Source organism: Peromyscus eremicus, chromosome 14, assembly GCF_949786415.1.
Source record: "Peromyscus eremicus chromosome 14, PerEre_H2_v1, whole genome shotgun sequence".
Taxonomy (NCBI): Eukaryota; Metazoa; Chordata; class Mammalia; order Rodentia; family Cricetidae; genus Peromyscus; species Peromyscus eremicus.
This window is the reverse complement of record NC_081430.1, coordinates 50,810,361-50,821,950: the sequence shown is the minus strand read 5'-3', so window position 1 is coordinate 50,821,950 and position 11,590 is coordinate 50,810,361. Positions and strand designations below refer to the sequence as shown.

The 11,590-nt window shown below is 44.8% G+C and overlaps 1 protein-coding gene across 1 annotated transcript; it reads right to left on the bottom strand.

Annotated features, from left to right (window-relative positions):
* Positions 1-500: 500 nt before the first annotated feature.
* Positions 501-1,680, bottom strand: LOC131924268 (cytochrome c oxidase subunit 8C, mitochondrial). The gene is made up of 2 exons (XM_059279539.1): positions 1,496-1,680; positions 501-807 (listed from the first exon to the last, which is right to left on the bottom strand). The coding sequence occupies exons 1-2, from the start codon at positions 1,613-1,615 to the stop codon at positions 715-717; spliced, it is 213 nt and encodes a 70-aa protein (XP_059135522.1). The 5' UTR covers positions 1,616-1,680; the 3' UTR covers positions 501-714.
* Positions 1,681-11,590: the final 9,910 nt, after the last annotated feature.

Here is an 11,590-nt window from a genome sequence, read left to right as displayed (position 1 = left end):
AGTCCATCAACCTGGCCAGTTATTTAATTAAAGTTTGCTTCAAATTTGGCTTAAGATTGTGGTAGTGGTGTTATTCTCAACTGGTAGGATTAACAAGAGCACAAATCTCCCATGGTGAGGCCTTGGGTTCCATTCCCAGGCTACACACAAAAAAGTCGTATTTCTCACAGTAAAAATGGGGCTGGCAAACCATGAAAAACATTTAGCTAAATGTACAATACCTTAAAGCATGTTTAATCTCTCACAGTTGATGTTACTAGATCCAGGTGTTCGCATCCATCAAACGCTTGCTGTCACTCAGAATCACCAAGTGCCACCCTTTGTAAGAGTCTCATTCATTGTTTTCTCATTGTATTTTTTCATTAGTAAATTGTTAACAGCTTTCATGATATTGGGGTGTAGCTCAGTGGTAGAGTGGCCCTCACACTTGAGACCCTGGGTTGGATCCCTGGCATCTTAAGCCCCCAAAAAAGTACAAAGAAAATAATACTAGGCACAAATAAGTGTTTCCATTTTACTTAACACTTAAGCAGATTATTTTTGCCATCCATATAATGCACAGTTGGGAAAAAAAAAGTGCAGAACACCACAGACATACAGTTATAAAACTGAATATTCACAAGTTCAACTAAGCCATTTTTCTAATGTAAAGAGGCCATGGCTTTTACTGAAAGCATTTTGGAACTGAGGTGCTGCTCAGACAGCAACTGGCATCTACTCTCTTCTGAAGTAGTTCAGATTGGTTAGCACATATGCAGCCGGGATGAAAAAGGTCGTAAAAAACACCACAATTCCAACCACCGACTCCTGAAAAAGAAGGAAAGTAGTTTTAATGAGGATGGTTTCATAATCAAACCAACTGAATTTTCAGAAAACTCAGTTTTCTTTCAATAGTTGCCAATGTCTGACATCTGGGTTTAGGAAACTCGAAGCTGTCCAGTATCTCCACCATTTTAGAGAAAATGCTACAGCTTGGCAATGAGGCGGGTAATTTACTCTGGAGTGAACCAAGGCCCCTAAGCCTCCATGCCCATGAAGAAAGGCCAGGTCCCCCTCAGGCCTTCCCCTCGCCCTGGGCCCGCCTCCAAAATGATCCCACAACCGAAGCAACAAATTCAAGCGTGCGCGCGAACACACACACACACACACACACACACACACACAACTTGAGGGCATCTGTTCTCTCCTCCCCACCCATGAAGCCACACCACCCACACACACACACACACACACACACACAACTTGAGGGCATCTGTTCTCTCCTCCCCACCCATGAACACACACACACACCGAGGGCATCTGTTCTCTCCTCCCCACCCATGAAGCCACACCACACACACACACACACACACACACACACACACACACACGCACACACACACACACACACCGAGGGCATTTGCTCACTTCTTCCTATCCATGAAGCCACACCACACACACACACACTGCTCCCTCCTCCCACCCCCCAGGAGCCGTCAGGCAGGCTCTACCTCACCGTGGGCGACAGTTCCCGGTGGCGTGGCCGTTCTGAGTGGGTGAAGCGACCGCCAAGCTTCAAGAACAGGACGGTGTGGTGGCGGAGGAGGGGAGGGCAGAGCAGCATCAAGCGAGACATCGCGGGTCAGAAGAGGAGCACTGAGGCGAGCGAACCTGGCACCACTGTGGAGTCCACAGCCGTTGCTCAAGCGACCTCGAGGAAATGGCGGGCGGACGGTTGGAGCATGCGCAAACACGCAGGCCCCAGCGTGGGTGGAATTCCCGCTTTGGTTTGGTTTGGTTTGGTTTGTTTGAGACAGAGTCTCTCTGTGTAGCCCTGCCTGTCCTGGAACTCGCTTTGTAGACCAGGCTGGCCTCAAACTCCAAGATCGGCCTTCCTCTGCCTCCCGATTGTTGGAATTAAAGGCATGCACTACTACCACGCCAGACTCCTATTGTTTTCCTCTTACTATGTATCCTAATATTGTCTACGAAAGCTTGTTGATTATATTTTATTAATGTTAAAGTCTATTTTATCTTGGTCTAAAACTTGTGTTAGAGACTGGCAGCTCTGTTGACCAGCCATGTGCAGTCACTACGGAACTGGAGAACACAGCACTTTCAGTACAACACTAGTTGTGTTGTAAATCAGGTAAGAAAATGCTTCAAGGCTTCAGGTATTCCGCAGGTACTCAATAACGTGCGGCGGCTGCTGCATCCAAATTTAAAGCTTCCTTTTGGCTCTGCTGGCTTTGTCCAACTATCTAATGCTCCTTGGCTGTTCTTTCATGGTTATGAATAAGGTGAATTACTCAGGTTGTTTTCTATTGGTATCTTAATTCATCAAACTATTAGAATACCATAGACTGGATAGCTAATAAAACAAACTTAATTCTCCCAGTTCTGGAAGATAATGTGACTGGCCTAAGCAGGTCCTTTTTCTCGTGTAAGATACAAACCAAATATGAACTTTTTTTTTTTCTTTTGAGACAGGGTCTACATATTTAGTGCCCAGGCTGGCCTCAAACTCATAATCCTACTGCCTCAACCAGCCGAGGGCTGGAGTTAAAGGCATGTGCCACCACATCTAACAAGACTAGTTAGTTCTAAAGCACAGAAAACTAAAAACTCAGTATTTATTATTCCATAGTCGTGAAGGTCAGCATAAGCAGCTGCCCTATAGGCAGAAGAGCCACAACAAAGATGCACAATTTTGTGTATGGAGAAGATCTGAATATTCACACTCCTACACGTCCAGAGGAAAGAGACCTAGGCACACCCACTTTTCACAAGTGCCTATACCTGTATTATACCCACCATCAGCAGATATGTTATCATGCTGACATAGTTCAGTGTGGGTACAATGATCCTCAGGACATTGGGCTAACATTCCAGTCATTCGAAAGTCATCTCCAGACACCGACCCGTCTCTTCATAGTGATATAGTGAACCAGTAGTCTCATCTGTAGCAACAAGCAGGCTACAAAGAACAAATAAAATAGGCAAGGTACTGGACTCCCTCTGATAGCGGGAATTCGGGTATACTTTTTAAGATAAGAGGGCAGAAGATTAGGACCATCAACCACCAAGATGTCAAGAAATCTGAAGGAACCACTGGTACTAAAGGCGATGGGCATTTTAAAACAAGCTGTTGCTCTGGCTCAGCCTGTTGAGAGCCTTCCAAAGGCAATGACTTAGCCTCCACCTAGCATGCCTATGTACAGGAGGGGGGCAGATGAGGCAAAGGAAAGGCGACAGTGGAGCCCCAGACACTCTAAGGTAGCTTTGAATTTAGTTTTTAGTGTTTCCAACAACAGATAAAAATAAGGACGGTCCAAAGCATCTAGGGGAGGGGTTACAGAACCCAAATGAAAGCCCGAGAATCACATATGGCTCCAGGAAGACAATCGTGGGCTGCCCTAGAGGACCCCCAGGCTGAGGAAGCCCAGCCACAGCTGCAGCAAGGCGCAGCACTGGAAAAAAACTGGGTGTTTTGCCTGCATGTGTGTGTTGTGCCCGAGGATGCCAGAAGAGGTCCTCAGATCCCCTAGGACAGTAGCTATGAATGTTTGTGAACTGCCATGTGGGTGCTGGGAATTGAACCTAGGTCTTCTGCAAGAGTAGCCAGTGCTCTTAACTGCTGAACCATCTCTCCAGTCCCATTCCTTATATCCTTAATGATAGCTTCTGTTCTGACATAAGCTAGGTGGAGCTAGGTTTCGTGAAGACTCTTAATGAAGGGCTGGAGAGATGGCTCAACGGTTAAGAGCACTGGCTGCTCTTCCAGAGGTCCTGAGTTCAATTCCCAGCAACCACATGGTGGCTTGCAACCATCTGTAATGAGATCTGGCACCCTCTTCTGGCCATGCAGGCAGAACACTGTATACATAATAAATAAGTCTTTAAAAAAAAAAAAAAAGAATCTTAATGAAAAGTCTGTTGATATTACTATAGTTTCTAAGGTCAAAGCTTGTGCCATTAGCCCCAACAAGCTGGACTTGCCCACCTGTCCTCAACAGGCCAATTGAGGTGAAAAGCAAGAAAGGGAGATTTATTCAAAAGGAACAAATTCAGGCATCCAATGACACCCCTGTTTATCTTTAGGGTCTTGACATAGGCTAACACTTAAATAGAGCGTGAGATGTATGCATAGCTAAGCAGTCCTGGTCAAGGGGTGGTCCTGCCCATCACTAACATATCATCTTCTCTGCTTTCACGCAAGGTGATCTGAAGAGTTGTCAGAACTGTCTGAAATCTCTTCTGGAAAGACAAGGTCCTTTTCCAATCACGAGATTCCTTGGTGTCCAGTGTTTCAGTAATCTGATACAATAAAGAGGAGGCACAAGTGTCTCATCTGCTACCAGGATTGTTAGAGCAGTAAAGTGGTTTTTTTGTTTTTGTTTTGTTTTATTATTCCTCAAAGTAGTACTCTATTTTTTTAATTATTTATTTATTATATATACCATGTTCGGCCTGCATGTATGCCTGCACATCAGAAGAGGGCACCAGGTCTCATTATAGATGGTTGTGAGCCACCATGTGGGTGCTGGAAATTGAACTCAGGACCTCTGGAAGAGCAGCCAGAGCTCTTAACTTCTGAGCCATCTCTCCAGCCCATTACTCCATTTTTTTTAATATGTGTGTCTTAGTTACTTTTTTATTGCTGTGAAAATACATCATGACCAAAACAACTGAGTTTACTGAGAGTTTATACTTTCAGAGGATGAGTCCATGACCATCATGGCAGAGAGCATGGCAGCAGGCAGGCAGGCATGGTGCTGGAGCAGTAGCTGAGAGCTTACATGTTGAGACAACAATCTTGAGAAAGAGAGCTAACTGGAAATTGTGTGGACTTTTGTAATTTCAAAGCCTGCACATAGTGACACACCTCCTCCAACAAGGTCATCCTCCCAATGCTTCCCAAACAGTTCCACCAACTAGGGACTAAGAGATTAAATATATAAGCTTATGAGAGCCACTCTCATTCAAACTACCACTATACATTTTAGTATTTTTCTTTCCCCCTCTTCCCCCCCCCAGCTGAGGACCGAACCCAGGGCCTTGCCCTTGCTAGGCAAGCGCTCTACCACTGAGCTAAATCCCTAACCCCTTATTATATTTCTTATATTCTATTTATTTTATTATATATATATATATATGTATGTATATATATGACAAGAGTCTTGCTATGTAGCCCAGGCTGGCCTCAAACTCACATGATTGTCCTTCTTTAGTCTCTAGAGTGTTCGTTTGAGAGCAGGTGCCATAATACCTAACCATTTTATTTTATATTGGTTAGTTTGTTTGTTTTGTGTGTCATAGCCCCTGTGTGGAGGTCAGAGAACAACTTGCAGGAGTCAGTTCTGTCCTTCCTTCATGTAGAGCTCAGGTGATTAGGCTTAGAGGAAAGTACTAAGTCATCTCGCCATTTCCCATTTTTAATTTTACTTATTTATTTATATTAGTTCTTTGAGAATTTTGTACATTTTTTCAATCTTATATATTGCCCTTCCCCAACTCCTCCCAGATCCACTACCCCTCCCCACCTGCTCAACTTCATGTCTTCTCTTTTTTTGTTTTTAACCCATCCAGTCCAGTTTGTACTGCTCATCCAGTCTTGGATGTGTGGCCTTCCACTGGAACATGGTCAACATGCCAGGGGCTACACTCTTAGAGAAAACTGACTTACGCTCTCCAGAGGGCACCTGATGGGATTTTCAGATTCTTGTTAAAAAGAAAGAAAAGAAAAAGCCTCCATGGTCAATCTGCAAAGGAAAGCTAAGACATCAATTCCCTTCAGGAATGAAGTTTATTATAATGAAAGGCTCTCAAGGCCATGAGCACATCTCAAGGTGGGAGGAAGAGCATTAGAAACAATTCAATATAATATGGGGAAGTCCAAACTTGGTGGAGCCTTAAAGGGAATAAGAGGCTTCCCTTTGAAGTCTAGAGAGAAGTCAGCAGAGGGTGGGGGCTGGGAGGAGTATACCACCATGAGAGAAATAAGGGGTGGAAGAGTGGAGCTGCTTCAGAAAGCAGCCTACAGAACACCCAGTGGTTCTGATGGTGAGTTTGAACCAATCCCCAGAACAAAGGAAAGGTCTGTCCTGTATAGCCTTTTAAGAGTGGCAAGAATTTCACATCGCTTGGTTTAGTTCACCGTAGCATATGTGACAGGAAGCATGGAGGAGACGGGTACCATAAACTGAGAGCTATCAAGTCACAGCACAGACAGCTTCTAACTCTCTGTCCTAGAGAGTGGCAGGGAGATGTGGCCTGATTCAGGCTGTGGGATCTGGCCTAAAGGTGGAGGCTGGTCCAGGGACACGTGAGATAGTGGTAGAAACAGAGACAGTTTATTAAAGGGGAAAAGCACTTTTCGTATTGGAAAGAGGCCAGATCTAGAGAAAGGTCAAAGGCTCAATGGCCCTTGCCTAGAACCTGTGACCTTTCAAAGAATCATTTACATCCTCTTCATTTTTCTGCAAATGCTCTGTTTTGTTTCATGTAGCCAGTGGGGGTGGAAAAGGTCCAGTCTCCCTTTGCAATGGTGTCTTTCATAAACTAACCTTTCTAAAAATCATTTATTTTTATGGGCACCTGTGTGGGGGTGCCCATGAAGGCCAGGAGAGAGAATCAGATCCCCTGGAGCTAGAGTTACAAGCAGTTATGAACCTCCTGAGGTGGACACTGTGAACTGAGCTTGTGTCCTCCACAAGAAAAGTAAGTACTCTTAAGCAGTAAGCCATTTCTCCAGCTCCTCATATGCTAATTTTGATGCCACTCAGCCTCCATCTCCATACTACTCTCTTTCCTCACTGATGCTGGGAGCAGCAGCATGCACCTGCAGTCCCAGCATGCACCTGCAGTCCCAGCATGCACCTGCAGTCCCAGCTAATAAGGAGGATGAGGCATAAGGATGCTTGAGCCCAGGAATTCAGAGCCATTCTGGGCAATATAGTAGGATCCAGTCTTTAAAAAACAAAACAACAACCAAAAAATGAAGCAAAGCAAGAACAACAACCTGAAATTGAGAAAGAGCTGAGCGCAGAGAAACCTGGCTGAACTCACCCTACCTTGGGAAATTTGAGACATGACAAAGCTGATGGGCGAATCAACCATTGTAAGTTTTTCTCTGTGACAACAGACTTAAATTACTTTTGACAATGTCAGTAAATCTGGCTCTAAATTCAGCCACAACACAATTAAGCGCCCAGCCACCCACCCCCACCCCAGGAGACAGTTTCTTTTAGCTGCTCAAATTACAGGTACGAACAACCCTTCCTCAGTCTAATTTCTCCGAGTCACAAAAGGCCCGCACTGTTAACTCAGACCTCTATGATTCTCAATAAAGGGCTTAGTGGGCCTGGAGTCAGTGTATTCCCAGTGACCCACAATGCAGGCTTTCCTTCTGCAGTTACATAAAAGGGCATAATTAGAGCTCTAGCTCTCTGTATACAATGAATATGAAAGACGCCCTCACCCACTCACCTTTTTTTAATGTGGTTTTTAAAAAAGTACTCATTCTCTAAATAAGCTGATGTTGGGCTTCTAGAAGATTATATAACAGCATTAATACTGTACTGCCTCCTGTCCAAATATCTTGAACTGTGTCCTCTAGAAAAGCACCTTTAATTTCTGGTCAAGGACCAGATGTCTTTGAGGGATGAAATGCCTCTCTTTGTCTCTGTTTGTGTCTGTCTTTGCAACTGCATGACCTCAAGGACAGAGAGACTCAGATAAGCGAGCAGGAAGGGCAGACGAGTTGCAAGGGTGGGAACATCCAAGTTATGTAAGCAGTAGCATCAGTAACACACTTTTGAGTTGCAGGCATGATGGCAATATAAAAAGACCCAATAAAAGCTGTGGTCCATTATTACAAAGAATCTCAAGGCAGAAGTGCCCTCGGGCAGTTTAAAAGAAAGTCTTGGTGTTCTATATTCTTTTTCTTTTTGGATGTGCCCACACATATATATATTTTTTTAAACTATAAGAGCAGTTTTCATTTTCATATATCACCTTTTGTTTTCAAAATTGACATTTATCATCTCTCCGGAACTACATTCAGAATTTTTCCCCCTGATTTGAGACTGTACTGATATGTAAGCCAATGTGTCCTAGAACAAGCTACATAGCCCAGGATGGCCTGGTATTTGCAATCCTTCTGTGCTAATGAATATTCTAAAGAGACACTTTTGCTCTTCAGTTTGGGTGTCAGACTATTAAAACAATAAACCCTGAGAAATTGGTATGTTACTGGGAGGCTTAAGCTGGGAGAAGGGAAATACTGAAAGTGTGGTTCTGTAAGAGAACATATCTCCCAGAAGGAGACCTCACGGTTCTGACAGTTTGTCAGACCAGCTTGTGGAAGAGACTGTGGCTGAGTCAAGGCTGGTGGGTGTGCTCACACATTGACCAGTACGGCTTACTTCTAGGTACCTTTTGGGTCTTTTTAAAACCTAAATCTCATGTCAAGACCCTGAAAATGGAGCACACCGGGCCTCTTTGTTCCCCTTCCCAGTGCAGTCACAGTGACTAACTGTCCTTTGCCTGCTGTTTGCTGTGTCTTTATCTCCTTAAATTGGCCTAATGAGGATTGGGGGCCTGGGGAGCGAGGGCTGCCAGGCCCCGGCTAAAACACTGACAACTCTGGTAACACACCTCAATCTCCTGAGTGCTGCACCACCATGACTAGCTGTGGAAAGAAACTGACAGGGATCAAAGTTAAGTTCCCCCCAGTGAAAATACCCCCGTTTGAAATCCATGGTAATAATGGCTCTCTGGATCCATTTTTGCTGTTTGGACTCCTATGAACACTTGCTGGATAGTCGTATCTACTGGTATACGTGGGAATAACTCTCTACACCCAACAGTGGAAAGCTTGTATCACCAACCAGCTGAGCCTTCTTTTTGCTGTGTTCAGTGGAAATCAGCCACAGGCCACCGGTTGATAGCTCTAAATTTTGGGACCCACAGATGTCTGCCTCTAGACTTGCAAAGTCTAAGGCGTATTGCGGCTAGTATTCCATTTCTGAGTTTTCAGTGCCCAGCCCCTCAGCTTTTAGCCACTCTGGGTGACTGGGCAGTTCTCTGGAACTCTTCCAGCAGCTAGGGCTAACAGCTTCTTGCAGCCTCTTGCCTTCTGTAGTTTCCACGGTCCTTCTCTTTCCATAGTCTCCCCGCTCCTTGGTATCTTTCTCTCTTAGCTCTTCCACAACCTGTGTTTTCTCCTTCTCAGCTCTCTGCTGCTCCCTCAACTCTTCCGATGCCCTCTAGCTGCTGCTTCTGGCTGTGCCTGCAACTGGCAGCCCAGAGAATTTTCTGCTCTTTGAGGCAGCTAGCTCACCCTGCTACACCACAAGCAGGCAGAGAGACCATTCGGAAAGGCTTTCCTGAGACCTAAGGCTGCAACCCGAGCTGTCACGGATGGAGGAGGCGCTGTGATGACAGGAGCCACTGAGGGGGAGGGAGACACCTGCAATCCTTGCAGACAAGGTCACCTAAGGGTCATCTAAAGCTGTCAAAGGCAGGATGAAGTCTCAGGACCATCACAGGAGTGAGTGAAGCCGAGTTTCCCAAAGCAAAGCTGTCATTACCTGGGAGGACATGACTGTTGTGGCAATTTCTGGGGCTAGAACGAAGTCTCCTTCGGGCAGCTGTGGCTGGACTGAAGTTTCCATGAACAGCGGTGAGGTGTAAAACAGAGAAAGCCGTCACAATGACAAGCTGCTCCAAGAAGCAGACTGACAGCTGCCACATTCTGTTGAAGTTACTGCACCCCAACGCACCTTTAGGGGCAGCCACAATCTTGTTCCCAGTTGTTCTAGACTCAGGGACCATGGCCCACAATAGAAGCAGTTACACTCAGTCCCCAGCCTTCTCTGATTTGGAGCCTTGATTAGGCTCCTAGGCAACTGCTGCTGCTGCGTGGAGGGGGTTGACAGCTGTCAATCAACTAGCTATCTGCTAGGCCATAACATCTTTAATCATTTAAAGGGACGAATACATTAAAGAACAACTTTGACAGAGACTCAAAGTGAAATTACCATACTTCTCAAATAAACTTTTCCTAACTACAATTAAGTGCCAGCTAGGTACCTTTAGGAAAGGATGGGCCGTCTGGTCTGTCTCAGTTGTGTGGTAGCACAAACACATTTTCATCCTTCCTAGGCAAGGCTGAACTGCTTTCCTGAGTGGTTTTTCGATTTTCACTCCCACCAGTAGTATAGGAAAAGAAAATTTTAAGTTCATGTCCTAATCAACCCTCACATTTTTTAATGTTTATTTATTATTATTCGTGTGTGTGTGTGTGTGTGTGTGTGTGTGTGTGTGTGTGTGTGTGTTGCTCCATGTGTCATAATGTATGTGTGGAAGTCAGGGAATAACTTACGGGGGAGTCAGTTCCCGTCCTTCCACCACGTAGGTTCCAGGGATCGAACTCAAGTTCTCGGGCACCTCAAGTTTTGGTGACAAGCATCTTTAACTACCGAGTCATCTTGCCTGGCAAATGGTCTTGTTTTGTTTTCTTAAATCAATCTAAGTCATCAGTATTAACTTGTATAGCACGGATTGTTAGAGGGTCTTGTTAATAAAAACAAACCTGGAGCCAGGTATTGGGGTGAATGCTGGAAGATCAGAGAAGCAGAACAAGCCACAGCCACCTCACCTTGCCAATTCCTCAGCTGATCCTGTTTCCTCAGACTGGAAGCCTCTGAGTCCTCATCCAGAATGAATCTCAGCTGAACTGTGCTGCTCAAAAGCCTAAAAGCTTAACCAGGCTCTGGTTCCTCGTCCTCACACCTTAAATACCTTTCTGCTTCCTGCCATCACTTCCTGGGATTAAAGGCTCTTGTTACCACACCTGGCTGTTTCCAGTGCAGCTCTGAACTCACAGAGATCCAGACAGATTTCTGCCTCTGGAATGCTAGGATTAAAGGCGTGTGTGCCACTTTTTTCTGGCCTCTATATCTAGTGGCTGTTCTGTTCTCGGACCCCAGATAAGTTTACTAGGGTGCACAATATTTTGGGGAACACAGTATCACCACAAACTTGTCTCAAATTTGTACTTCCTTATATTAACAGGTTTGAGCCCCTCTTCATTTCTCTTATTTGGAATTCTTCATTTCTTCAAGTCTTTCATCCTTTTTCATTTGAAGTAGGCTTATGTGTGCTGGGGATTGAATCCAGGGTCTTCACACATGCTAGAGAACTAGTCTGCCACTGAGCTGTATTCTCAGCTTCCTTTGATTATAAAGTATAAATACCTCTTTCCATTGCAAGCCTTATCTCCTCATACTCTTTTATAGATTTTGAAGAACTAGACCTCACTATTTATAAACAAAATTTCACTATGTAGCCCAGGCTGGTCTCAAATACCTGCTGCCTCAGCCTTCCAACTACTAGGATTAAAGGTGTATTGTTTATTTGTTTATTTGTTTGTTTGTTTATCTGTTTTTGTATTAGTTTTCGAGATAAGGGCTCATGTAGCTCATACTGGCCTTGAACCTACTGCTGACTGGAGGCTGGATTTGAACTCCTGAATTCCTGATCCTCCTACCTCCATGTCTGAGTTTGGACTATGGACACAAATGGTACTCTGCTCTGAAGTTCACAT